Consider the following 26011-nt stretch of genomic DNA (forward strand, 5'->3'; position numbering starts at 1 on the left):
GTTTATTACATGATATATTAGTATAAAATAATGTCAGAATTTTCTTATTTGTAATAAGGATTTTATTTCATAAAAAAATGTTGCAATAAATATCAGATAATTCCATGCAATCTATATTTTTTCTTATACTTATAATTAACAGTACAGAATATTTCAATAGCCATTACATGTGTAAATTATCTAATTTGCAATATATACTTGTGTTTCTACTATGTACATATATGTTCAATGTATTATTACATTATATTAGCAACAATCATTCCAAATAGTACTTAAGTATAGAGACATTCTTTCAGAAATAATTAAATTATATCTCTTATTAGAAACAGAGTCTATTAAGAAGATATATATGTTAATTACATTTTTTTACAATATCTGTAAGACAGAATTGGAAACAATATATATTTTTTCATCATAAAATCTCTTTGTTTACTTGCAATTATTGGCGATTATCATGTTCAAGTATTATTTTTCTTATGCACAATTTACATTTACAAATTTTATTTTATGGAATGATGAACAATGTTGATGAACAAATCTTATTGATTAATAAACAAATTTTCTGTTATGTATGAATTAGGATAATTCATTGTTAGCATGATAACGTCAAAAAAACATTTTTTTCGATCCACATTTATTTATTTAATTTTCTATTTTTTATGTTTATTCAATGTTTCAAATAGTTCATCTCCGACCTCACTAGTTTTTACTCTTAATAACATTGCGACTGGTGGTGGTGAAGAGTCTGGCATAGGTAGACAGACTAACATTATTGTGTTCTTGTTCATACGTTTGATGGGAATACTTTGAGTCAATAAAGTATTGAGTAATAAGTTACCCAAAGCCGTGTCGGCACGTACTATCAATTGCGTCTTTCCATTCGGTGTTGGTTTCAAATATAACGTCCCAACACCTCTTTCACTATAGTTGTCATTTTTCTTTATATAGACTTTACATCTATAAAAAAGATAACATTGGATCATTAATTCATTTATTACAATAAAAAAAAGATTATATAATCCTATTTTTAAAACTGTATGATGTTAACAACTGATTACAATGCAAAAATTGACATACCGTTGTTCATAAACAGCACCTTCTTCGGTTATCGGTTTAAAATCTGGTTTTGGTGGTTCTTCAGCTTCTTCATCTTTATTTTCATTATCTGTATTATCCTCCGATTCTTGTGGTTTCACTGCCTGAGGGGCAAACGAAAATGGCTTTGCACTGTAAAATCATTAAAAAATACGTTTACATCTCAAATAAAAAAGTTATAAGCAAAATTAATGAACAAATTACCTTCCAAAGCTAAACCCAGCAGTAACATTGTTGGTAGTAGAACTTTGTCCAAAACTAAAAGTGGAAATTGGAAAAGTAGGTGCAACAGACTTTGTATTGGATGTTGTATCTTCTTCATCCGCCTTGTCTCCTTCCGTAACGGCAGAGGATTTGTGTAAAAAGGGATTACTTTCCACATTTGCATTACCAAATATATTCTTACCAACATTCGACTCTATGTTTCCAAAAATAGATCTACCTTTATCAGGAGTTACATCCGCATTACCGAATACAGACTTAGGACTTTCCGTTTTCTGTTCTGTATTACCAAATATCGATTTTGTATTTGCAGCAATATTGGAAAATATCGACTTTTCAGGCTTCCATTCTGTTGCTGTAGTTGAAGCAGATTTTGTATTCGCATTTGAAGTACCAAATGAGGAAGTATCAAGTTTTTTTTCTGCACTTTCTTTTGTATCCTTTTGGTCATTTGTATCCTTTTGATCCTTTTCTGCAGCCTGTGTTACATGTTGCGGAGGATGCGGTGTTTGTATTTTGATGCTCTCTTCTTTCGATGTAATCTCCTTCAGATATTTCTCATAATCCTTAAATATAGGTGTTAATATACAAAATGGATTTGCATCTACATGAGTTTTTATCCACGTAGCGACGCTCTCGTTCAAACCCTTTAACTTCGCATAATAATCTGACGAACGGCGCTTTGTCTTTTCATTTTGCTTGGTCAAAATTGTTTTGCTTGAACTGGTACTCGACAGTGTTTGTGTTTTAATTGTGTCTTCCATTTGATTCGTTTTCGCATCGTTTTCGGGAATTTTAGAACCATTGCTTGCGATATTTCTACTGCTTGTATTTACAGTAGTTGTTGATGTAGCAGAAGTAGTCATAGTAGAAGTAACACTTATATTAGCTAAAAAACCAAACGGAGACGAACTGGTTGCTGGCGTAGTTTTGAAACCTGTAAATGTTCCAAATGCGCTTTTCATAGCGCCCTAAAATAGGTTAAACAGAATAGTAATAAAGAAATATAATCGATACAAAATAATTGAAACATATACTTACATCCCTCGGTGGAAGATTACGTCTTGCTGTCTTTATAATTCTCTTTTCAAGTGTTTCGCTTGTTGCTTTCGCAAATGTACCAGCATCTTCTGGTTCATTCTCTTCGTTCCAGTTATCATGATTCAATTCTGTTGTTGCAGCCCGTTTACTTGCCATTTTTGTCAGTGTTTTCTGAAAAAAAAAATTACATTACAATAAAGTACATTGTTACTTGTATAAACAAGAGAAATTTTAACGTTTCATAATATAATTAAATTTTATATGCACAATAATATTATATTCAATATTTTTGTTCAAAGACAGAAGACATACACATAAAATTGTCCTGCTGTAGATTAGACACTTAAGAGTAACATCTTAAACGAGTCTTTTTCAGAATTATTATCAATTATAAATTCTTATTTCTTGTAAAACTGGAGTAAAAGAAAAACTTTTGCAAAATTAGGTTATGTCACAGCAATGTAGTGATATCACCACCCGGTAAATTTTTTTACATGATACACACCTCGTCAGCTGAAGCTTTCTTGGCGGGCGTCTCGGGGCAACAACGCAAACAATTTTATTGCCTCAGCAATCGTACGAAGATCGCAAACGATACGTACGGGTCACTACATAACTTTGCGATTACGGAAAATGGCGATATTGATTTTTATTGCACTTACCTAAAATTGGAGAAATTGAAACGTTTGCCGGGACAAACGTTTTCACTCGATGTCCTGCGCACGGCAATAGAATGGAACAGTGCTTGTTTTAATCAAGATGCTATTACACACTTGTCGAGTTTGTCTGACATACCGATTGGTTATCGGATAGAGAATTTCTAGGGTTTTGAAAGTTTCTTGCAATGATAGCCAATCAGCACGTCCGACAGAGAATATCATATGTATGACGTATGTAGACACTCTATGGCCAATATTTATATAGTTTGTTCTTATTTTAAGATTTTCTTGAGATGCTAATACAGCTCTGTGATTGGCTTAATATTTGAGGATATTGAGTATATTGGAATATACTACTTGAGGTAATTTTAAAGAATTAAATATAAATACGGTCTATAATAAAGCTCTTGGCAAGATTTTATGTTATGTCATGTGATAATTGCTATTTTGATAATTAAGTTGATGGCTAATTGATAGAAAACTTTTGGACAAACAATCAGCTCAAGTTACAATCAAAACATGAAAGGCAGCCATATTTCTTGTAATATATATCATGTTTAAAGGTAAGAATCAGGTTAGAGTGAGTCTTTTAACAGTTTTTCAAAACTCTCTCTATTAATAATACAATATAAAATTCTATGTAATATTATAATTTATTAATATAATATTAATATTACATTTATTAATATTATATTTAAATATTAATATAATAATATAATATTTATGATATTGTATTTATAAGAGATATAATAATCAATATTAAATCAAAATCAAATTTTTATTACAATATAAGTAAAGTTTAAGTTATAAATAATAGTAAAAAAGATATAAAAAAAATTATAGATGCATTTCTTTTTTTATAGATATATCTAAGATTTATAAAATAACTGAAAGATCATTCTACCATAAGTTATTGGATTGGTTCTGATTTCATTTATCATATGTAGTACGATAATAAAATAATTAATCTCATAATTAAAAAAAAATATCAATGATCTTGAAGTCTAAAAAAATTTGAATTTGAGAAAAATTGTTTATTATAATATTTGTCCTTTTCAAACAGGTATTCTGCTTTATTTTTTTCATATTAAAAACAAGCGAGATATTTATATGTCAAGTTAGGTGGAATACCTTGTACATATATAAGGTGCTGCAAAATCATCGGATGTTCTCTTAATCGCTTTCCTCGATCAAAACTAACTTAAAAGTAACTTTTCGTAATAAAGACGAAAAGATTATCGTTTATTCCGTCCCTTTCCAATTTTTAATATTATAATATTTACCAATTCTAAGCTTTCTAAATTAAAATTCCACTGATGTAAATATATACTGAAGAAAAATACGACCTTCTCACCTATTTTCCCTCATGAAAAATCAAAGTTTTTCGAGATATCCATCAATTATTTACTATGAAAAAATGATTGCAGATGTTTCAAGAATCGATCAGAATCCAAGCTAGAGTGATCGAAGAAATTACAGGAGAAAAAAGGAGCACGAGGCTGCTTCTGGGACACCCAGTAGGTATAGCGACTCACCTGTTTCACAAGCCGCGTGACGTACCATGCTCGGGTGCATCACGTGACTCATACTACAGCTCGGTCGTAGTAGGTGTAGCGTCAGCGCGCTACCAGTCAGCGCGTACCATGGTGATCGCGGTAGTGGTCGAGGTACCTTTACACGGGACGGCGACAAGTTGCGCAAGGAGCGATCACGACGGGGCGAACTGACGAGCAAAGTGACGAAAACCGCGCCCACGGTTCGACGAAATCACCCGGATGCAGGCAAGGACCGATCTCTCTCGCCGATGATCGACGATGGCATCGCGTCGCCGCGACCAGCCAGGATTTAACGGATCCGCGACTTGAGGCGATCGATCGATCGGCGTCGTTGGCAGCGATCGACGCGGGGAGAAGAAGCGGAGCGCGTAGGATCGTTGCGTCGATCGAGCGGTACTCGATTTCGAAAGAAGTTTCCCGGATAAAGGTCGCAGGAGGGAGGAGGACAGGCGCCGAGCGACGATCGGCCGCTGCGATCTACGTGAAGAACAAGGAGGCCTTCGTCAAGCAGAGCGCGAATAACGGCGGCAGCCGTGCAGCTCGTTGTTCCTCATGCGTGAAAAAGCAGGAAGTGTTACCGCTCGAATTCGAACCCTATCCGCGTCCGGGAGCGACCGAGGATAGGATCGGTAAGTGTCGCGGAAGATGATTTTCCACCTCATCCCTTGTTCTTCGATCGCGTCGCGATTTTTCGCACCACGCATTCATATACGTGCGTACGAGGAACGTTCATTAACGGATATATAATATAAGGTGAACAATGATGATCGAGACTCGCGATAATTTAAAAGAGCCAACGTTCCAGGAAGAGAATGTTTCTCTTCTCTCTCGTATTTAAAATGCAAAGATGATTCATTGTGTTGTGCGATTCTTCGCGCGAGGAATAACAACGATAGATGTAGACGTAGAGAATAATGATAAATTAACAAAGTAAAATAGAATCTAAAATAGAATCTTTGTAACGGTTATTTTTATTTTTTTATTTATTTTATTTATTTTATTTATTTAATTCTTTCTTATTAAATTTTGCTCAAATAGAAAGATATAAGAAATCTATAAAATAATCGAATTATATATAAGCACTTAAAAAAGAAATTTAGAATCCTAAGGATAAAAATAAATAATAAAATTTTTGTTTTTATTTAATTTTAAATTGATTTTTATAAAATTTGAAGTTTAGATTTATCAAAATATCCAATATATTCAATACCAAAGTTGAAGAATTATTAAAAATAATATTATATTGAATTATCACTATAAAAAGAAATTGATTCTAACTCTATTAAAGATTATCTTTAATTTAATAGATTTAAGAATATATATCTATACTAAAATTAAAGGATTAATTTATAGAATTATTATATATATGAAATATATTTTTATAATAATATATATATATATGTATATATGGATATCTGGATATCAAGTTTTGATCAATTTTTTTTATTTATCAAAAGAAAAATAGAAAGTTCTATGATAAAATAGCTCATTAGATGTTTCAATTTTATGCAATATTTAATTATGCATTTTTATATTAAGTTCTTTCTTTTTTTAAATTTATTAAAGTTCACTAATTATTTTTAGGGAGAAGCTGCCGAATATTATGTGTATACAATTATTTTACTCATCACGAAGATACGAGCGAGCATCAAGCATTTCTTTATATAAATAATTATACCCACAGCCTGTGTCTAAATTCATACAATCAGTGAAAGTATAACTTATTACGCATGAGGAGTAGAGATGTCTAACGTATACAGATTGGCGAATGACACATCAAGGATTAGTCGGTGATAAGTGAATGATTCTCGTGAACCAAAAGCTTTATCGACATGAGTGCACGTCAGAGAGATCGTATTGTGTATAAAATGTTCATATAACGCTTAATTGGAATATGTGTTCATTTTTATGTGTAATATCGAGAAATTGCGCGATGAATTTTTATCTAGAAACATTATAAAGACTCTAGTTTCGTTCAAACGTTAAACTTCGAGAGTGTAGCGTTTCCATTCACCAGCGGATAAAGGACAACGGAGTGAGCGGTTGATTCCGTCTTTCTCGTAATTCTATTTAACGATATATACATCGATGAATCGAACCACTTGACAATAAAAATATGCGCCGAAAAATGCCCCGGTTATGCATTTTGTTGCCGATTTTGGCCGTTTTAACCACCGGAGCCCGATTAGATGACAGATATGAGCCAACATCAATCTACTACACGGAACCAACTACGCTGGTAAACACTAGTATAATAAATAACAACAACGGTCTACACGAGCTGCACGGTGGCAGCGTTGTTCATGGTGAGAGGATATTGCTGTTATCGAAGAGTCCTTATTTGTTGCGCGAGGATCTATTCATCGAGAAAGATGGCAAGCTCGTCGTAGAACCTGGTGTGGAAATTCGCTTCGGTCCCATGGTCGGCATCACTATCCGTGGCATCATAAGTGCTAAGGTAAATCAACAATAGAATTTCTAAAAAAAACCAAGTAGAGAGTACGCTTTCCTGGAGAAAGTCAGAATGGTTCTCGAGAACAAAAGTAATTATCTGTCAAGATCTTCAACTTTGTTCTCAATTGTGTAGCTTTAATATCAAATATGTCTCTCTTGACATAAATAATACGATAATGATCAAGAGATAAATTAATAAAGAAATTTGACATTAAGATAACATTCTTGTTAAAACTGTCTGTACTTAAGCAAATTTTTGAAATTCCTTTAGAATAAATATATTAAAAAATTTCGTTAAAAATTCTCTGTCGAAATAAGTAATTTGAGATTTGATTTTATCTATCCAAGAATTTTATTAAATTTTTATATATTTTTATATATATTTTCTTTGATGTATTATATTATCTTTTATATCATATTTATATCATATAATGCATATAATTTTAAATATCAAATTAATTAAAAAGGAATCCAAATAGAACGATATAATATGATATAGAAGTATCAGATGACTTTAATTTTATACGTATAGAACATACCAATGTGCATAATTATAGAAAACATCTTTAGAGATTTACGAAGAATATCGATGCGTGTGCATTTTAACATTGAATGAACATGACTCATTGCAACGTAACTAGCGTAACTGTGCACGTGTTATTACACATATATAGGAAAAAGACCGATTCTTTCAAAGATAAATCGCGTTCTCAGGAAATCTCATGAATTGCAATTCCAGAAAAATTTCGATACTGTCGAGTGTTTGACATTAAATTCTTTTCCCAAATATAAAATTTTCTTTTTTTTTTTACTAATTTTCCGTTCTTTTTTTAACTAAGTCCCGCGTTTATATTAACTTTTACAAACGAAGAATTTCACTTACGCCGTTTGATTGGTGCCAAGAGCGATGCCGAAGGTCTTGGCACTCCGTTGAGCTTTTAAGAGGATTATGTGAGGTCATAAGTTAATCGTGCGGGAGCAAGAACCGCCGACCTGAGACGCATCACATAAGGCACGCTCCACTTGACGTTTGCAATGTTCATGGAATCATTTTATCTTTATTTATATTGTTTAATATAATGTTAAATAAAGACAACTGATATGATTCCAAGAGTGCGTTTCACTTGCAACGCTCGCGAGCACCGTCTGTCTTTATTTTTATTTATTTGAAGCATTTAAATTACTCTCGTTAAATCGCCTGAGACAGCCGTCTGTTCTTAATCACTCGATTAGTGCTTTCTATAACTAGCTCTTCCGACACCGGCAGAAACGTGCGGATAAGAGATATCCATTTACAGAGATTAGAACAACTTGTTCCTTCCTCTTCCAGGACATTTAATCGCCTCTATTAATGATACACCACATCTGCAATCGCATCAGTGTGATAGTCTTCTAAATAGAATAAGCGATAAATCAGCAAGTGATTATTCACCCATGAATAATCGCTGCATATCCGTTCTTATCTCTGTAAATATACATTATGTGAATTATTATTTCGTAAAACTGAGAACATATATTTCTGTTCCTTTTAATGTTAGTAATTTTAGAAAATGATTTATTTTGAAGCTCTAGATTATTTTACTGATGACGTTTCAACATTTTTTTCTATTACTTGATTTCAAACATTGCATATTTAATATATTTTAAAATGATTAATTTTTTTATTTTAAATATTTTTAATCAATTTTTACAACGTGTTATGTGCCTGTTTCTATAGAATTGATTGCGTGTATGCCCTTCTCCTCTTTTAAAATTGTCAGTGTAACTTACAATTAAAATAGCAACAAAATAATACCTGTAGTAAGCATTAATACGTAGACAAACATGAATACTATTTTATTATATATACCAATAACGCAACGATGTTCGCGTGTTTGTAGCATTTCCGGTTAATCGGAGGCCTCTGCTCTTTGTGTGAAAAGGGATCTCTTTCCTGTCATACATCTGTAGTTTTGCATTCTTTCACGGTTACATTTATAGAATTGAATTATAGCATGATATCTTTTTAAAACATCTTCTAGTTTGATTATTATTACATAAAGCAAAAAAAATATTTTACTGCTATCATGGATATATAATTATAAATGAATATTTACGTAACTTATTGACGATATTGGCGATTAATATTATACTTTGATATGAAGATAATACATAATATTGCAATTTTAATAGCTAGACACAGTGCGTGTTTATGTGTAAAAAATATATTTTTCTCTGTTTAATTTATATTATATATTTATAAAAAAAATTATAACATATTTCGACAGAGTTTAAATATGGAATATTTTAAATAGAATCGAAATTTTTTTAGAAAATATTCTAAAAAAAGAATTGTTTACGATCGTATTATCAATTATCAAACACTTTAATGTTTAATGGCATCTGTCCTAATGAGATTTGATATTACTACCAGTGTTTCAATGACAATTATTTTTTATTTTTATAAAATACCTCGTAAGATCGTACCTCGTTATTATTAGAAACTCTAATGATATGTCAACAATAATAACATGTATAAGATAATCCATAACATGTATAAGATAATCGATAGTTATGACGACGTTTGAAAATGAATTGATATCAGGGGAATAAAAGATATAAAATTAATACATATACGAAAAAATAGATTATATCATTTATAGAGAGAAATAAAATTACGCATATTTTAAAAACATAATATATATCATTACTTTCAAGACACAGAAAAGAGAAGAGGAAAGCATTCTTTTAATATTGTTTTATAGCTTTTATATAATAAAACAAAATTTATTATTGGATATATTATCTTATACAGATTAATAATAATTAAATAATTAAAAATAATTAATTATTATTTGGGTAATTGATTAACATACAATTTATACATATAACAAACTCAAAAAGAAAGTTAAAAACAAACATTAAATTGAATGTCATACTTAAATCACTGTGTGAAAATTCCAAATGATATATCTACAACATAATTATGAATCATATTCTTTTATATTTGCGCTCTATCCATCTTTACGTGTTTGTAAAACTTCACTGATAACGAAGGGATATGACTTCAATCTCGTTATCAGTTAATGGTATCAATGATACTATCGATTCTGTCAAATGACCATGTATAATCAAGCTTTTAGCAAGTCTACATTTAGGTTTTTCATTATTATATTAATAACGTGTCATAAGAATTTTAAAAATCCTGTGATTTGAAATATTGAATTTCCTTTATTTATTTTTTCTGATGTATTAGATACGTAATATAACGATGTAATTAAAATACAAAAATTGAAAAATAAAAATTAGAAAAAATAGAATTTTTTTATTACAATTGCTGATTCTATCTTCGAAAGTTTTGTTTTAAAGCGATCTGTAAATTATAATGGTGATATAATAGTGATAGAAGATTTATCTTTTTATAATAATTATAAATGACATTTATATGTTAAAAGGGTGAGGCACACGCGCCGATTCTCCTGACCGCTGCGGAAGTGGAAACACAAGCTCCAGCTCTTCAAACTCCACCTTTGATACGCCTTGTCGACGGACCGAGTCCATTAGCAGGTAGACTGCAGCTTTTTCATCGGGGCAGCTGGCGTTCCGTTTGCACAAATTCGCGAAAGTATGTAATCAAGAAACGTAACGTCACGACAACAATGTAGATATTTTATGTAAATTTTATCGCAGTTGGACTCGTGCAGATTTGGAGACAGCTTGTCGAGAGCTCGGCTATCAAGGCGGACAATGGTGGTCGTGGCTCGACAGACAATGGCCTTCCAAGCCGCGTCTTCTTTACGAGGAACCAGGATGTCGTGGTACCGAGTTTTCGCTGACGAACTGCGAACGTTGGTCGGAAAGACAATTGGGCGCCGGTGTTTGCGGTGAGTTGCAAATATATTTCTTTCCAGAATAATTTCGTGATGAAGATTATACGATGCGTGTTATTTTAATTGTTAAATAAACGATAGAATTTATCGTGTCAAGAATCCATTAGTGAAAGTTGAATTCAATTTTAGACTATCATCCAGACCTGGGAATCTCTTGCCTACCTCGTCACGATGGTACGACTAAGGCGATTAAACATTGGCGAGGGATACGATTCGAGAATGCATTATATGACAAAGCACTTATCCAAGAGAATACACTTTATGTGCGTCAATCGAAATCTATTTTACGGAATACAGTAATTGAGTGAGTATTTTTAAACGAAATATCGACGAATATTTATGCGATATGTATAAAATATACATCTCTCTTTAATTCATATATATCTCTTGTCAGAGGATACGACTCCTCACATATATCTGCGATATGCGTCTTTTATTAATTTTCTCACAGATATATGGCAACTACAATTTTGTATAAAATATATAAAAATTTGATCCGATAGATATGCTGGAACTGGCAGAGAATACAATATAACATCGGCAATTCATGTAGAAGGGGTACCACCGATAATGGAGTCAATTTCTATTCTTCATTCAGCCTTCACGGGTATCAATGTTACTTCCCCAGATGCACCCGTCGTGATAAACAATTGTACCATGCAATATAATAAAGGTACACAACTCTTATCATTTGTTATGTATTATTATATTTTGTATTTTTTCTGAAAATGTCATATTGAATAATATATATTATGTATTATACACTTATTGTTATAGGTTACGGAATTTATGTAAATAGCTCATCCGGTATGACGAATATCAATGATTGTGATATACTTGAAAATGGAGCGGATGGAATAAAATATGTGCACTCGGACGAACGACCGGACGACAAGTTAGATCGTACCGACGTATTTGATCTGTGTACCTTCCCTATGACGGCTAGTCAAACTTTTCCTGTCACTATATCCATGGAACAGAATAAATATGCGCCCAATGTGAAACGATGTCCACAAGTGAGCATTATATTTAATCATTATCAGTAAAAGTAACATTATTCTTCGCATGAAATCTCAACAATAAAACGATATTATTAATATTATGCAGCACATCTTCACGATACCGGGTCATGTTCTGACAATGCATTTTTTGCAAATGAAAACTGATAGAAATGACAGCGCCATTGTGGAAGTATATGATGGTATAAACGGAGTGGAAAAACTCTTGGCTAGAGTTAAAGTCAGAAATGGAACATTACCGCAAAGTGTGACTTCGACGCGTCAGAATCTCTTCATAAATTTTATAGCTGAGCCTCGAACTAATACTATCGTGTTTGTGCGATTATCATCGGGTTACAGTAAGTCAAGGGAATTTATGCGCTATCTTAAATAACGTAAATCTTTTTTTAAATTATACTGATAAAAGATATTTAATATTTAAGATATTATATAATTTAATATTTTCCTTTTTTCGCAGAAAAAACATATGATCTTAATGTTACTGGCAGTTCGATAGCGGATAATAACGGTCGCGGTATTGCCGTAGAGAAGATTAGATCCGCCTTACACATTCATGAGACTTCAATATCAAATAATAAGCATGTGGCCGGTGTGCATGTATTAGGTGGTGCAATGGATGTCAACATCACCGACAGTCGTATTGCTTTCAATCAAGGAGATGGCGTTAATATCACTGTTACAGGCGGCAATCGTAATGTATCACATAGCAGTATATCGTCCAATCGCGGTTTCGGTTTCGCGATATGGTTAAATGACAGCTCCTCTACCGAATATGTGTACTTCAATCAGTCGACCGTAGTCGAATATTCGCAGATATTCAGTAATAAGGATATTGGTGTTCTGGTAAGTGCAAATATAAAGCATGTATGAATGTTTTATACGATTATATGTATTTTGTTTGATTTTGTATATCTTGATATTTATGATAAGTCAACATTGATATTTTCTTGACAACAGATCGGCAATTCCACCGGAAACTCGTATGTAAATGTAACAGGCAATTGGTTCAATACCAGTCTCGAGACGGCACTACAAGTGGAATCTAGTTGGAGGAAAGACAATGGTTTAATGAGGCTGCAGATCGGATACAACTCGTTCATAAAAAATGCAAAATTGGGCATTAAGCTAAGTCCAGCGCTTAATCTCGACGCTACTATAGAATACAATCACTTCAGAGAACAAGCGGGCGGCGGGATTCTAATAAGAAATCCTCTTTATGAAGAATTTAATGTTTTACCCGCGAAGATTATAATTCGACATAATGAATTCTATAATAATCGGGGCACCTTTGTAGTTAGCGTCGGTTTATCACCTTACAGCGATGTTCAAAATGTATTATTTACGAGAAATTTCTTGCGTGATAATTATGTCAGAGAATTGTTCGACAATGGTAATATATCGAATGTCAAATTGATACCGCGTTCGAGAGTAGCCGCTGTTATTGTTGTATCTTCGAGCAATGTCGAAGTTTACCGCAACATTTTGCACAATCTCGAATCGCGTTACGAAATTGGTTCCCACTTGGAAGATCAGAGCAAAGTTATCAACTGTACTTACAATTGGTTGGGATCTGGAGAGGAGAAGAAAATATTTGATCGATTATTCCATAGGTATGTTACTTTCTTATTACTGTACAAATTGTAATATAGCACGAGATATAATTATAATTTTTATTTATTTAGGAAAGACAGATACAATCTTGCTAAGATTGAGTATCTGCCTTATTTGCTGCACAGCAGTAACCCTAACGCGAATACCATAATCCCAAATCCGACATTTGTACCACAATTTGTCACACCTGGCACGAATCTAGTCGGTGGTGAGGTTGACGGCAACGAGCAATTAAGATCCGGAGAATACATTGTCGAGCGTGATATTAATGTAAGACCAGGCGGCAAGTTAATATTACAACCGGGCGTTACATTACGCTTTCCACCGTCCATTGGAATAATGGTAGCTGGCAAATTCGATGCGCGCGGAAAAAGACCTAGCGATATCTTATTTACTTTGAAAGAAGAGCTCGCTATATTACCAAACAACGAAACTCTTATGATGGAAGAAGATATGAGTCCAATTGATGAAGTAGAGTCCGTACCAGTAAGACTTCTCGGTGGCAAGACGAATCTCGAAGGAAGATTACAAGTAACACATTTAAAGCATATTTTTAACACAAATATTTGCATTGATATTAACAAATTTATAATTAAACTTATTAAATCTTTATTAAATCTTTATAAATATTGAGAAATTTAAAAAATATGCAAATTCTATGTGTAATTACATGTATATTTTTTATACATATCTTTTCTTAAAGGTAAAAATCGGAAATAAATGGGGAACTGTTTGCAACTATGGATGGACGATTCTGGATGCGGCGCTCGTTTGCCACCAATTAGGCTTTATTCTAGATTATGAAAATTGGTTTATGGAGCGATCGCAAATACCAAACGCGGGAATTAATGAGGATATACTTCTCAGCAACGTTCAATGCACTGAGAATGACAATGATATAACGAAATGTCGAGCGGAAAAAGAGCAAGATTTCGAAAATTCGTGTACTCATTCGAACGATGTCGGTGTTAGATGTTTGGAAGTGGCGTGGGCGGGTCTGAGATTGGGACCGTTGGCTCAAAGATGTGACTTGCAATACGTAACAATCGAAAAGGCAGGCTTGTTAGATTATAAAACAAATTCATTTAAGCCAGGTAATTTATATATATAATTTATATATATAAAATTTATATATATAATTCATAATTCTTTTGTTAATAATAATTAAAAAATTAAATATTAGAGATTTTATATAGGTATATGTACAGAATGAAACTTGTAAATCAAAATATACTATAGCAAAAAAATTATCAAAAAATTAAGTAATAAAAATATTTATGATTTTTTATTCTAAGTAATAAATTTTAAGATATATTTCATTAATTTCGTTAAAATTACAGAATTTATGCCATGTTTAAAATTTTTTAAATTTAATTCAAAAAATTTTAATTAAACTAATTAAATTCGAGTTTAACATTATTGAAAAAATAAAATAATCAAATGTAATCAAAATAAATATATTGATTACAAAATAATAATATGTCTATTGGAAGATTTTTATATTGAATATTCTGTATTTCCGGCAGAAATTTTTAAAGTATCTATTGGTTTATTAAATTTTTTCAATTTAACTTCTTTTGTAAAAATCATGCTAAAATATTATAAAATAGATCTGTATGTATATTTATGTGTATGTACATTTAATTATGTATGTGTAATTAATAAATTTTGATGACTGATATTTTTTTAACAGCTTTACAAATCGATTTTGCACGGCATTCATTGGATGGTGTCAAGCTTGTCAACAATCTGCAAGATGGATTGGGAGTTTTATATTCCGACATATATTCAGCGGACGCCATAAATATTGTAACAAACAGCGACTTCTCTCAAAATGGCGGAAGCGGTATCAGTTTCAAACAATTGGGCGTGCGAATAATTAATTCGCGAATCGAGAGTAACAAAGTCGCGGGAATAAGGCATAATCCTGCTCTATCGGCGGTTCAACAAAGAGAATTTGCGGGATGGTTTCTACGCGTTCCGGACATGATCGACTCACCATATAATCCCATAATCTTACCGGAAACGGATAAAAATATCGAACTCGCTAACGGAGAAACCAAATACATTATAACGACTAAAATAAACGTTCACGAATCTATTCGTCGAACCATAAATATTAAAGTAAGTTTCTTTTTTCTTATGCAAAATACTTTTATATACATATAGATATATGATCAGTTAATTATAATTTTTTCATCAATTTATAGTGTACTCCCGGCTACGTCATTGGTATTCAATTACTAAATCCAATAGAGAATCGAAGCACTGAACAAATCATACTATACGACTCACAATACCTTAATAATAATCAAATAAGTTGGCATGTAAAACGGGATCTAAGTGTTTTCCCCGTCTCATCTAGCTCCTATATAGTAAATTTAGAATATCAGAGCGGTGAGAATGCTCTCGGTGGCACTGTCATGGCTGTTACATCACTCTTGTCTCCAGCACAAGTATGTATGAATGCGAATATTATATTTACAAAAATATCGAGGTATTAATCTTAATACAATAATAATAATTGTTATATAATAATAATAATTTATAGAATATACGCAATAAAATAGTCAGCGGTCCTATTCCTTCATTGATTATCACGAAAACGAAAATTAAGAGTAATAAAAAGGGCTTACTTGCGTTTTACTACAATCGATATTTGAACGAAATTGGAGATCACTTTCTCCGAAAGGCGAACGAGACTATTCGTTTGATCGGATGTGAGATATCACACAATCAAGAAGAAGCCGTATATGTGTATTCACCTCATTGGAATATCTTTCACTCTAATTTGTCTGAAATTTCGATCCACATAAATGACAGTTTGATTACGGACAACGGTAAAGCGATATATCAGTTCAGTCGTGACGCAAGGCACTCCAACAATCTCTTCCATTGGATAATGCAGGACAGCACCATCGAAAGGAATCGCGGCGGTGGATTTGAAGTGTTGCTGCCAGATGTTTGGCAGTATAACGAGAATTTTACGCACTCCTTGTACTTTGGCAATAATACCTGGCGCAACAACGAACAGTTCGGCTTTGTGATAGACGGTCATTTCGCGCATTTGAATATATCTTACAATCATTTCGATAGCAATCGCTGCAAGACCGGTCTTATAACCGTGCGCGGAATGGAAAAGAAGATCAGAATCGATAATAATCGTATCGATGGTAACAGCGGCGCTTACATGGTCGAATTCCGTGTGAACAGTCAGTCCGAGATTCTTGGCGATGTCGATGCGCGTTTCTATTACAATGAGATTAAACGAAACACGTATGACTTCGTCGGCATGGGACCACGTCAAACATTCGACGATCCTAGTTACGTCGTCGGCTTTCACGGCATACAGAAAGTACTAATTAACAAAAATCTCTTCGGTGAGAATTCACTGGATTATGAATTATTAGCGGGTATTAGAACAGCGAAAATTGACAACGAAATAAATGTCAAGGAAAATTGGTGGGGCACTGATAATAATACTATTATCAGGTAATTTCATATATTTAGATCCATTTATGATTTCTATGCGAGTTGTACTTCAAGAAATGTACTCAATAACGAGACTTATATACTTTTTTTCACAGACAAAAAATTTTCGATTTCGATGATTGGAATGATCATGCTGTGGCTAATTATCGGCCGTACTTGATGCGCGACTCATTCGACAGCTCTGTTTCTGCATCCTGGCATATAAATGAAAATATTGATTTAGACAATTTGGGTGGTCGTATAAGAGAAAGTCTCTCATTGCATGCGAGACCCGAGCCTTACGTAATACGTTCCGACATCACGATTATGCCGGAAGCCACATTGCACATCTATCCCGACGTCGTGATGGAATTCGCTCCTAACGTTGGAATCCTCGTTCTTGGAACGCTAAAAGCCGTCGGAGCACCCAGCCATGAAATCATTATGAAACCGATGAAACGAATAAACGCAAGCGTAAATTCCACGTTTATCAAGTTAGCGCCGATGAAGAGTTCCACCAATCTTGGTTCAGTGTCTGATGAAACGATCCGTTTATGCAAAGATGGACATTGCTCTTCATTGTACAATGAAGGTGAGCCGAAAAATATTAATGTTTCGATTTTCAAAAGAAGCCTAACATTTTGTTTAATATACTGGTCTAATATATTCTCGCTTATCTATTTTTATCTTTTTTATTAATTTTCTCTAAATCTAATTTTAACGATATTTTGCAGTATTTTATTACTTTTTTAGTTGCATTACAAGTATATTTTTTTTCTTGTAGGATTTTTGGAATATTTCAATAGAACGACTCTTCAGTGGATCCCTATATGCGATGAACGATTTACTGAGCGAAATGCCCAAGTGGCATGTCGACAACTCGGTTATGATAGCCTCAACGTCTATGTGTCGCATGATCGTAGATATGAACTTCACCCTGGATCCTTAACGCGTGTCTGGTCCTGGCCTGAACCGCTGCAAGTACGACTCATTTCTTCATTTTGTGTTCTCCATTTTAGAAAACAATTTTTTTAACTTTAAAAACATTTGCAGTGTTCTGGAAAAGAGCAGAGTCTAGAAGATTGCCAGATCAGATTGAACGGTCAATTGTATGGTCATCGTCATGAATGTTCGTGGAACGGACATTTTATTTTTCTGCACTGCGGCGAGAGAAACTTGGATGACGCGTACGATTATTGGGGCGGAATACGCATCACAAACAGTGAATTTGAACATCATCTATACGAGCATCGTATCCACAACATCGACACTCATGAGACTGTAAGACGCGTGGAATCGATTCTCAAGCACATCAATATAACCGGTGCTGGAATTTTACATTTCGAAAGATCATATGCCATACAGTCTATCATGAAGTCTCCAGCTATAATGCACGTTAATATAGATTGCAGCGCTTATCATGGCATCAATATTGTATCTCCTACACACACGGTATGAGCGTAAATATTTACAAACAATAACTCATTTATTTACTTATTTATTTATTTTTTTAGATGGAATTATTATTTAATACGATTACTAATGTCCTCGGAAATGGCGTGAATATATTATCTTTGACGGGAGAGGGCCGCGAAGCGGACGAGAGTTCGTTTACCCCTATTAAGGATCTTAATATTCCTTATTATTTATTCAGTATAGTCGACATATGCGACACCGCTAAAGAAATCACAATCGAAGAGCGTGTGATCGTCTATTATAAATACGATAATTATCCTGTGAATTGCGTGAAAATCTTCCGTAGTACTTATAGAGCCAAACCATTTGGATTTAGGTGCGTAAAGCTTTTCCGTGTCTGCAAAAACGATTTTCCAAAAGAATAAGCAAATATTTCTCTGTTTCACAGACTTTTACAATTCAATCTTTTCAACTCCACTGGAAAGCCAGGCCATGCCGATGCTATAACTTTATACGACGGAGACATTTACAATGTTACTTCCAAAAAGATTGGCCACTTGGAAGTTAATGCTCCCGATGAAAAGAAATTCTTTAGAACAAAGACTTCCAGTCTTAGTATACGGCTCTTCGCTAATGGCGCTAGTAGTGTACACGGATTTATCGCGGAAATCGTGACTCTTCCAATATCCGCCATTGGTTTTAGTAAGTATATAATCTTAATCATTCAATATTTTACATTATACACTATACGTTTATGTCCCTCTATATTTTTTTTATTTGCTGATTTATTTTTGTAATTGTCAGATCGCGATGTGCAGCACAACGTTTCTTATTCTGTGATATCGAATTGTCGCGAGGGCGCCATAAAATACGCAAGTGCCGGCGAGGTGAATGCTATAATGACGCTCGAGCGTAATCAGTTTATAAATAATTGCGAAAAGTTATATGGCAACTTTTCCACATGTAAATCCGCCCTATGGTTTGATGTTCAAAACACGCAATCACTTTATTTTAGAGTAAGTTTGAAATGGAAAAAATATCATACACATACTTATTTTCCTTTTAGTTTACTCAAAATATGATAAAATTTCAAATTTAAATTTTTTAAATTTATATTTTAGAATAATCTGGTACAGCGGAATCAAGGTGGTCTTTCTATTCGTGCCGATTCAAGAGGTTCGGCCACATCCCTCAAGGGATGGATTCACAATAATCTTTTTACAGAGAACTTTAATAAACCAGCATTGTAAGTATATATGATAATTTTCTAGTGCGAAGACGAGAGAGGAATAATACTACGGAACTTTCAGATACATTGAGGGTCGTCAGAGTAGTCCTTATCAAGAAGTGACTATATTCAGGAATTACTTTAACAAAAATCATGCTCCCTATGACAATAACATTGTTTTGAAGCAAGTAGTCAGCAATATGACACTAAATTATTTACACGCAAACCTTGGTATGCATTTATTGGAGATTTCGGGATTCGAAAGAGTTCGTTTGCCTATTTATCAAAGCACATCTCACAATGGCTTTTACAAGTAAGTAATAGATTTTCTTTTTTTTTTTATAATTTTTGCTTTGTATTTCTTTATCTTTGAAAAGAATTGTTTAAATATACAAAGACATTTAATAATGTAGAAGTAATTTGTAGAAGATTATCACAGACTGTCGAAATAATAAATTATTTATAACATTTTAGAAATTATGCAGTGGATCGCGAAGGCCGTAGCACTATCGTTGCCGGTACTCCCGGACAACAATACATCGATAATGTGTTCTTTAATCCTGACAACGATTACGAGATGCTCACGACAAATAGATCTCAGTAAATCATAATAAAATTAAAATATACTACACTATTCAGCAAAATTAAAGTAAAGGTTCTCTTTATAAATGTAAATCGTTTTAGGCAACTAGAAATATGGAGAGCTCACATAGACGCGCAGTACAATTGGTGGGGCTACAACGAGACTTTGGCGGTGGCGGGACGTATCAGAGATCATGGAGACTTGCCCGAGCTACTGCAGGTCGATTATCAACCCTTCCATATGAACAATAAATCTGTATTAAGCGGTAAATGTCCGCCTGGGTGGGATCTCGTCGGTGATACATGTTACATATTAATCGGCGCGCTTATGGATTTTTATAGCGCACGAGAATTTTGCAGAGTAAGTAAATAATCCTGTTCGTATCTATACGTATCTATACGTAACACACACATACACACACACACACACACACACACACACACACACACATATTTAAAAAATTTTTTTCAACATAAAGTACCACGTCTTTTTGTTGGAATTTCTTGAATATTACATTTTCTTCACATATATATTTTTAATTATTTTGTTTTTAAAAGTCGTCAAACGCATCAATGCCCTTTATTATGGGGGATTATCTGGAACTCTGGAAATTCGCGCGCAAACAACAAGAACGATTTGATTATTCGGAGCGTGTTTGGGTGCAGCAGTTGGAACGTGTGGATCAATGTACAGTATTCACCTATCAGACTATTGAAATTGATCATTGTGCGCAACCTAATCCGTTCATTTGCGAGATCGGTATGTAAAATATCATAGTAGTGGATAAAATATATATAATATTAAAATAAATTATATTAATTTAAAAAAAGATTATAAAAAAAATTATCTTTCGAATTTTAATAGATCCTAGAGTCAATATTGATCCTCTATCGTGGAGAAAAGATATCATAGCAATTGGCGTCTTGGGAGCTGTTTGTATTGCATTTGCTCTGTTGACTGCTGCTATCGCACTATGGGTATCCAAATCAAAGAAGCGTAAACTTGAGAGATTAGAGCGACGTAATTCCATCAGACAATCTCTGCACTCCCTACGATCGATTGGTTCCACATCTGGCTTCACGGAACTTGCCTATCGACGGAAACCTATCGCGGTAAAAATATGAATCGCATTATGTTTTGCATATAACTTTTGAACATGTGATGAAGATTAAATCCACGAATTTTCATAAAAGTTAAATATAATTAAATTTTACGATTTAATAGATTCGGCGCAACTAGTCTAAAGTCTATGTTCCTAAGTTTAAAAGAAATTGATACAATTTTTTAAATAATATATATACTATATGTTTCAGAGTAAACATTCCACGGATACATTGAACTCGAAATCGCTTGATTATAAGCGTATGTTGAACGGTGGCAGTCTGGATTCAATGGACAAGTCTCAACTAAATTCTTCAATAGAAGATAATCAGAGTTACGATGTATATGAAGCTCATAATCCGCGATACTCACCGAGTACGAGTGACTTCAAGAACACGGCGCACAAGTATGGCCCGGCACAGACTGTCGACAATCCGGTTTTCGATTTAGCGTATCGCAACGAGGGCTTCCGCAATCATTCTACTTTCACGACTGGGGATACTGCAGCTGCCGCCGCTTCTAACTGGCCATCGCAACCGAATGTACAGTCGACCTTGACCGACGGAAGTCCAACAGTGGATCATGGTAACAACGAAAGCTCATCGTATCTCAACAACACATCTACACTGCCGTTACAGTCCAGTCTTGCGCTCACTGATTCGATGAGTGAACTGAAACGCAACATCGAGGCCTACGATTCCGTGGAATATGATTCGAAACGTGCTTACGACATGGCCACATTAACGCCGAGTCAAGCATCCGAGCTTGTTCCAGAATATTCGTCGGACTTTCAACCGCCGATACCGCCACATCCATACCACTATGAGACTGAGAGTAGGCCTAGAAGTGAAGCACTGCTGGAGACTAACTTTGACACGGGAGAGGAGAAGCCATTGCGTTCCAAGAGCGAGGCTCTGCTCGAGACCAATCTAGATGCATTTTTAATCAACGAGCCCACAGAACTTACGCAACTGTCAGCGACCGCGCGAAGCAAAAGTCAACCATTGGAAACGGCGATGTAATTGCTCTAGCGTTAATATATATAGACCAGCATTGTATGCAATTTGGGTGCACAACGTGTGCCAAATGTCTCTGTTTAACAACGGACACTGCCAGTTAACGCACAATCAAATATGTTAAATCATTCATAGCAACATGCTTGTGCTAATGAGCAATGAATTAAAATCATTGGTATCTACGCACAATATATATAAATCCTGCTGTTGCTGCATGTAGTGAATGAGAATGGACCGACAAACAGTGATGTAATAATAATGCATACACAATGTTGACTCGTTAGATATAATAACCCAAACAATACAAGAAAAGACATTTTAAAGATGTCTTTAAATTATAAGAGAATTCTGTTAGGGATATGTACAGTCTGGGAACTAAAGAAAAGACTTAGTCTTTCAGAAAACTCCTTATTAAGTCGTAATCTGTTACATATACATTAACATGTTGCGATAATTATAAAATATTAAATTGATATAGTAATTATACGATTTTTTAACAAATCCACCGAATTTGCGCTTGAAATGAATGACACATGTAAACATATTATATTTAAGATTTTCGATGAAATCTATGGCCTGTATGCTGAATTTACTTTTATCGGCACATTTGTCTTTAAAGAAGCAAATGTTTCGGTAACACGATTAAAATCAATCGTATTCTCATCGCATATTTACAGCACTTTTAGCATGGGAGATACTTTTATATATAATATTGCACAATGATTGGCCAAGATACTTTATTTTTATATTTTAATGTACTTACTATGTTTTACGATTTGCAAATTTTATGTTTCGCATTTCTATATTATTAAAAGTTCATGTACGTTTTTGTTTTTGAAAGTTTTCGCTTTCACTCTTCTTTCTAATATCTGAATATATATTTATTTTGTTTTAAGTGTAAACTTTGGAAATTTTAGCAATACTAAAAGATTTAAGAAATTAAGAAAATTTTAGAATTTATCTGATGCCATATATTGTTAAAAAATTTCTACTATATATCTATTATATATCTATATCATATATATTGTTGAAAAATTTCTATCATAAAAACTCGATATATATTTAATAGTGAAATCTATCGTACAAAGACGATAGAATTTATCAAATTTATGAAGAATGAAGTAAAAATGCTGCTAAATGTGCGCTCAGAATATTGTCATATTTATCGTGTCGTTTAAGATATACTTATCGATAGTAATAAATATGAGGTCAAGATACAAGTTTATGTCTCGTGAAACTTGAACTCGATGAAAAAAATATTCATTATGTACAAATGTCAAAAATTTAATTTTATTAATTTTAAGAAATTTTTTCATATTTTTATATTGCGATGATAATTGTGCATGTATGGTTAAAAAGAGACAACCGCTTTTTTTTATATCACAAAGATCTCGACATTCATTCAATCGATTTTTTATTAATGATTATTGGAAGTGACGTTCATTTCAAAAAGGACAGATCTTTTTGCTATAATAATATGTTGCTTTATCCAATTGTATGCACAAATGATATTTAATAGCTAATTTTTAATAGACTGTTAATAATGATATAGTTTTTGATCGAATGACGTGGATACTTTATTAAAGTGATATCCTATGAGAATAATCGTTAAAATTTTTTAATAATAAACATTTAATAGATCAATTTAAATATTGAAAATTTAATATACATAAAAAGATTGAACATTAATAGAGAAAATATACGTCATCAAACAGATGTCGCATAATGAGAAATATTTATTATCAAGGGGCCGAATATAGAGATTAAATTAATTTTAGATTTAATATAAGAAAAATGCTAAAAATAAGAGCTAGAAATAATTTTTTTTACAATTATATGTATAATTTTATTACGACGAAGCTGTGAGACTAAAAACAGACCTCATATTCGTAATTAGCATTATATAATCTCGTTGCTCTTCGTTGAACTAATGAGTAGACACCTCTGTCTCTTTCTATATATACATTATTAGTGTAAGAATCGTATAGAGAAAAGCGAACAAATTATCTTATTAATTCGATATTTCATATTCTAGTAACATTAGAAATTGGCAGTTACCAAAAGCAGCGAATTTAGATTGTTGCAAATAATATTACACTGCCAAATACGTCCAATGTCGTACATAATTTTCGTGTGCAACAGCAAATTCAAATTTATACATACTAGATATCAGATTGTGCTTTGGAGTATAAAAAGTTATACTCGTCATGTGAAAATCTTTTCCAGATTTCACAAAGATATATGCCTTATGCTACATGATAGACTTATTATTCTCTTTAAGCAAGGTGATCTCACCAAATTTCTTACTGAAAATATTTTTTACCCTTTAATACAATATCCGTCCATACACGTAGTTTTAGATTCAATCGCAAGTGATAATCGCATTTATAAGATGCACAATAATAAATAAAATTCTAGTTAAATTTTTGCTATTTAAAGATTAATGAGAGAATTCGAGATTAGAAAAAAGGAGGTATATATGTGTACATTTACATACAAATGAATGATATTATACATATCTATCAGTGAAACGCGAGGAAATTTACAACGTTCAATATACATTTCATATATATGCAAAATATAACTTTAATTATAATTTTAACGAACTCTTAATAGAGGATGAATTTCTTCTTTTAGATACTCGCGTGAATGAAACAATGTTACAAAAAGCTGCCTTTTGTATGCGCTGCAGAAATAAACTAATCAAATTAATAAAAATGATAACATCCAATAATTTCGGATAAAAATTATAACGTTCAATAATTTCGCAGTCAAATTAAACGCTTCGATTAATATTCACTTTTTACAATCTCGATGCGATGTACAAATATGAAAAATTGGTAAAAGAAAGGATAAAAGAATATATTTTTCGGATAGGATCTTAAAAAGAATGGCGAAGACTTCAAAACAATATATATCGAATATATTAATATTAATATCATCAATAACATAATTAAATATCAGGTTATTATTCGTCGCAGCCGCTTTTTCGAACCGCTGAAACGAACATTGGTGCGGGAGATTCTTTCTACGTCAAACAATCGACGAAGAAATTCTAAAATGCCACACTCGCTGTGGCTTCAATCCGATTTACAGCAAAAACGGCTTTATTCGATTTTGCATTTTAACGCAATAAGTTGGTAGATATATAATCGTACAATAAAATATATTTTTATAGGTATGTTGTGTATGTGTACATATGTGTGTATTTGTGTGTAAACACATACATACAATTTTCTCCATTATATATATATATATATATATATATATATATATATATATATATATGAGAAAGTTCACATACACATATCAAGATCGTCCAGTACCTCCGTTGTTTGCTGAATGCATTTAGATACACACATCATTACTGCCTATAAAGACACTAAATTTGTATATCATATCTTTGCAATCAATAAAAACAATTAAATTGTACTTTATTAGCGTTAGCCTATATGCGACTTTAACTAAACATGTATATATCTGTCATGAAAAGAAATTATTTACAATCTCTGTTCTTATGTGATTTAATTCTTTATCACACACTTTTCTCATTTTCCTCCTTTCTTTCTCTTTTCCTCTCTTTCTTCTTCTATGTATCAGAGCTGTGAAGTAACGGTATTACAAATTTTATTTGTAACAAAAAAAATTGCATTTTTTGGAAACGAGAATA

The 26011-nt window shown here is 32.9% G+C and overlaps 3 protein-coding genes across 6 annotated transcripts; 2 read left to right on the plus strand and 1 right to left on the minus strand.

Annotated features, from left to right (window-relative positions):
- Nucleotides 1–383: 383 nt before the first annotated feature.
- On the minus strand, nucleotides 384–3094 carry LOC105250471 (nuclear pore complex protein Nup50). 4 transcript variants are annotated; one of them, XM_011256581.3, is made up of 5 exons: nucleotides 3021–3094; nucleotides 2359–2529; nucleotides 1300–2288; nucleotides 1078–1227; nucleotides 387–957 (listed from the first exon to the last, which is right to left on the minus strand). In XM_011256581.3, exons 2-5 carry the CDS (start codon nucleotides 2512–2514, stop codon nucleotides 651–653), a joined length of 1602 nt encoding a protein of 533 aa, XP_011254883.1. In that variant the 5' UTR covers nucleotides 2515–2529; nucleotides 3021–3094; the 3' UTR covers nucleotides 387–650. The 4 variants fall into 4 exon arrangements, with proteins under 4 accessions (XP_011254886.1, XP_011254883.1, XP_011254884.1 ...); XM_011256582.3 differs by having other exon boundaries at nucleotides 2864–3035; XM_011256583.3 differs by lacking the exon at nucleotides 3021–3094 and adding an exon at nucleotides 2671–2764.
- A 1350-nt stretch (nucleotides 3095–4444) lies between these two features.
- LOC112637266 lies at nucleotides 4445–6691 on the plus strand. The gene is made up of 3 exons (XM_025406567.1): nucleotides 4445–4621; nucleotides 4677–5202; nucleotides 6158–6691. Exons 1-3 carry the CDS (start codon nucleotides 4445–4447, stop codon nucleotides 6283–6285), a joined length of 831 nt encoding a protein of 276 aa, XP_025262352.1. The 3' UTR covers nucleotides 6286–6691.
- On the plus strand, nucleotides 6690–22347 carry LOC105250470 (protein bark beetle). Its single transcript, XM_025406593.1, has 27 exons — nucleotides 6690–7031; nucleotides 10462–10631; nucleotides 10697–10890; nucleotides 11026–11200; nucleotides 11400–11569; nucleotides 11674–11912; nucleotides 12004–12253; nucleotides 12373–12758; nucleotides 12873–13525; nucleotides 13598–14057; nucleotides 14230–14620; nucleotides 15220–15650; nucleotides 15737–15982; nucleotides 16078–17018; nucleotides 17114–17589; nucleotides 17782–17978; nucleotides 18051–18449; nucleotides 18512–18789; nucleotides 18862–19115; nucleotides 19218–19429; nucleotides 19535–19659; nucleotides 19724–19954; nucleotides 20116–20241; nucleotides 20326–20584; nucleotides 20782–20983; nucleotides 21089–21336; nucleotides 21538–22347. Exons 1-27 carry the CDS (start codon nucleotides 6690–6692, stop codon nucleotides 22345–22347), a joined length of 8865 nt encoding a protein of 2954 aa, XP_025262378.1.
- Nucleotides 22348–26011: the final 3664 nt, after the last annotated feature.

This window comes from Camponotus floridanus, unplaced genomic scaffold (assembly GCF_003227725.1).
Source record: "Camponotus floridanus strain SB8 unplaced genomic scaffold, Cflo_v7.5 scaffold15, whole genome shotgun sequence".
In the NCBI taxonomy this organism is placed as follows: Eukaryota; Metazoa; Arthropoda; class Insecta; order Hymenoptera; family Formicidae; genus Camponotus; species Camponotus floridanus.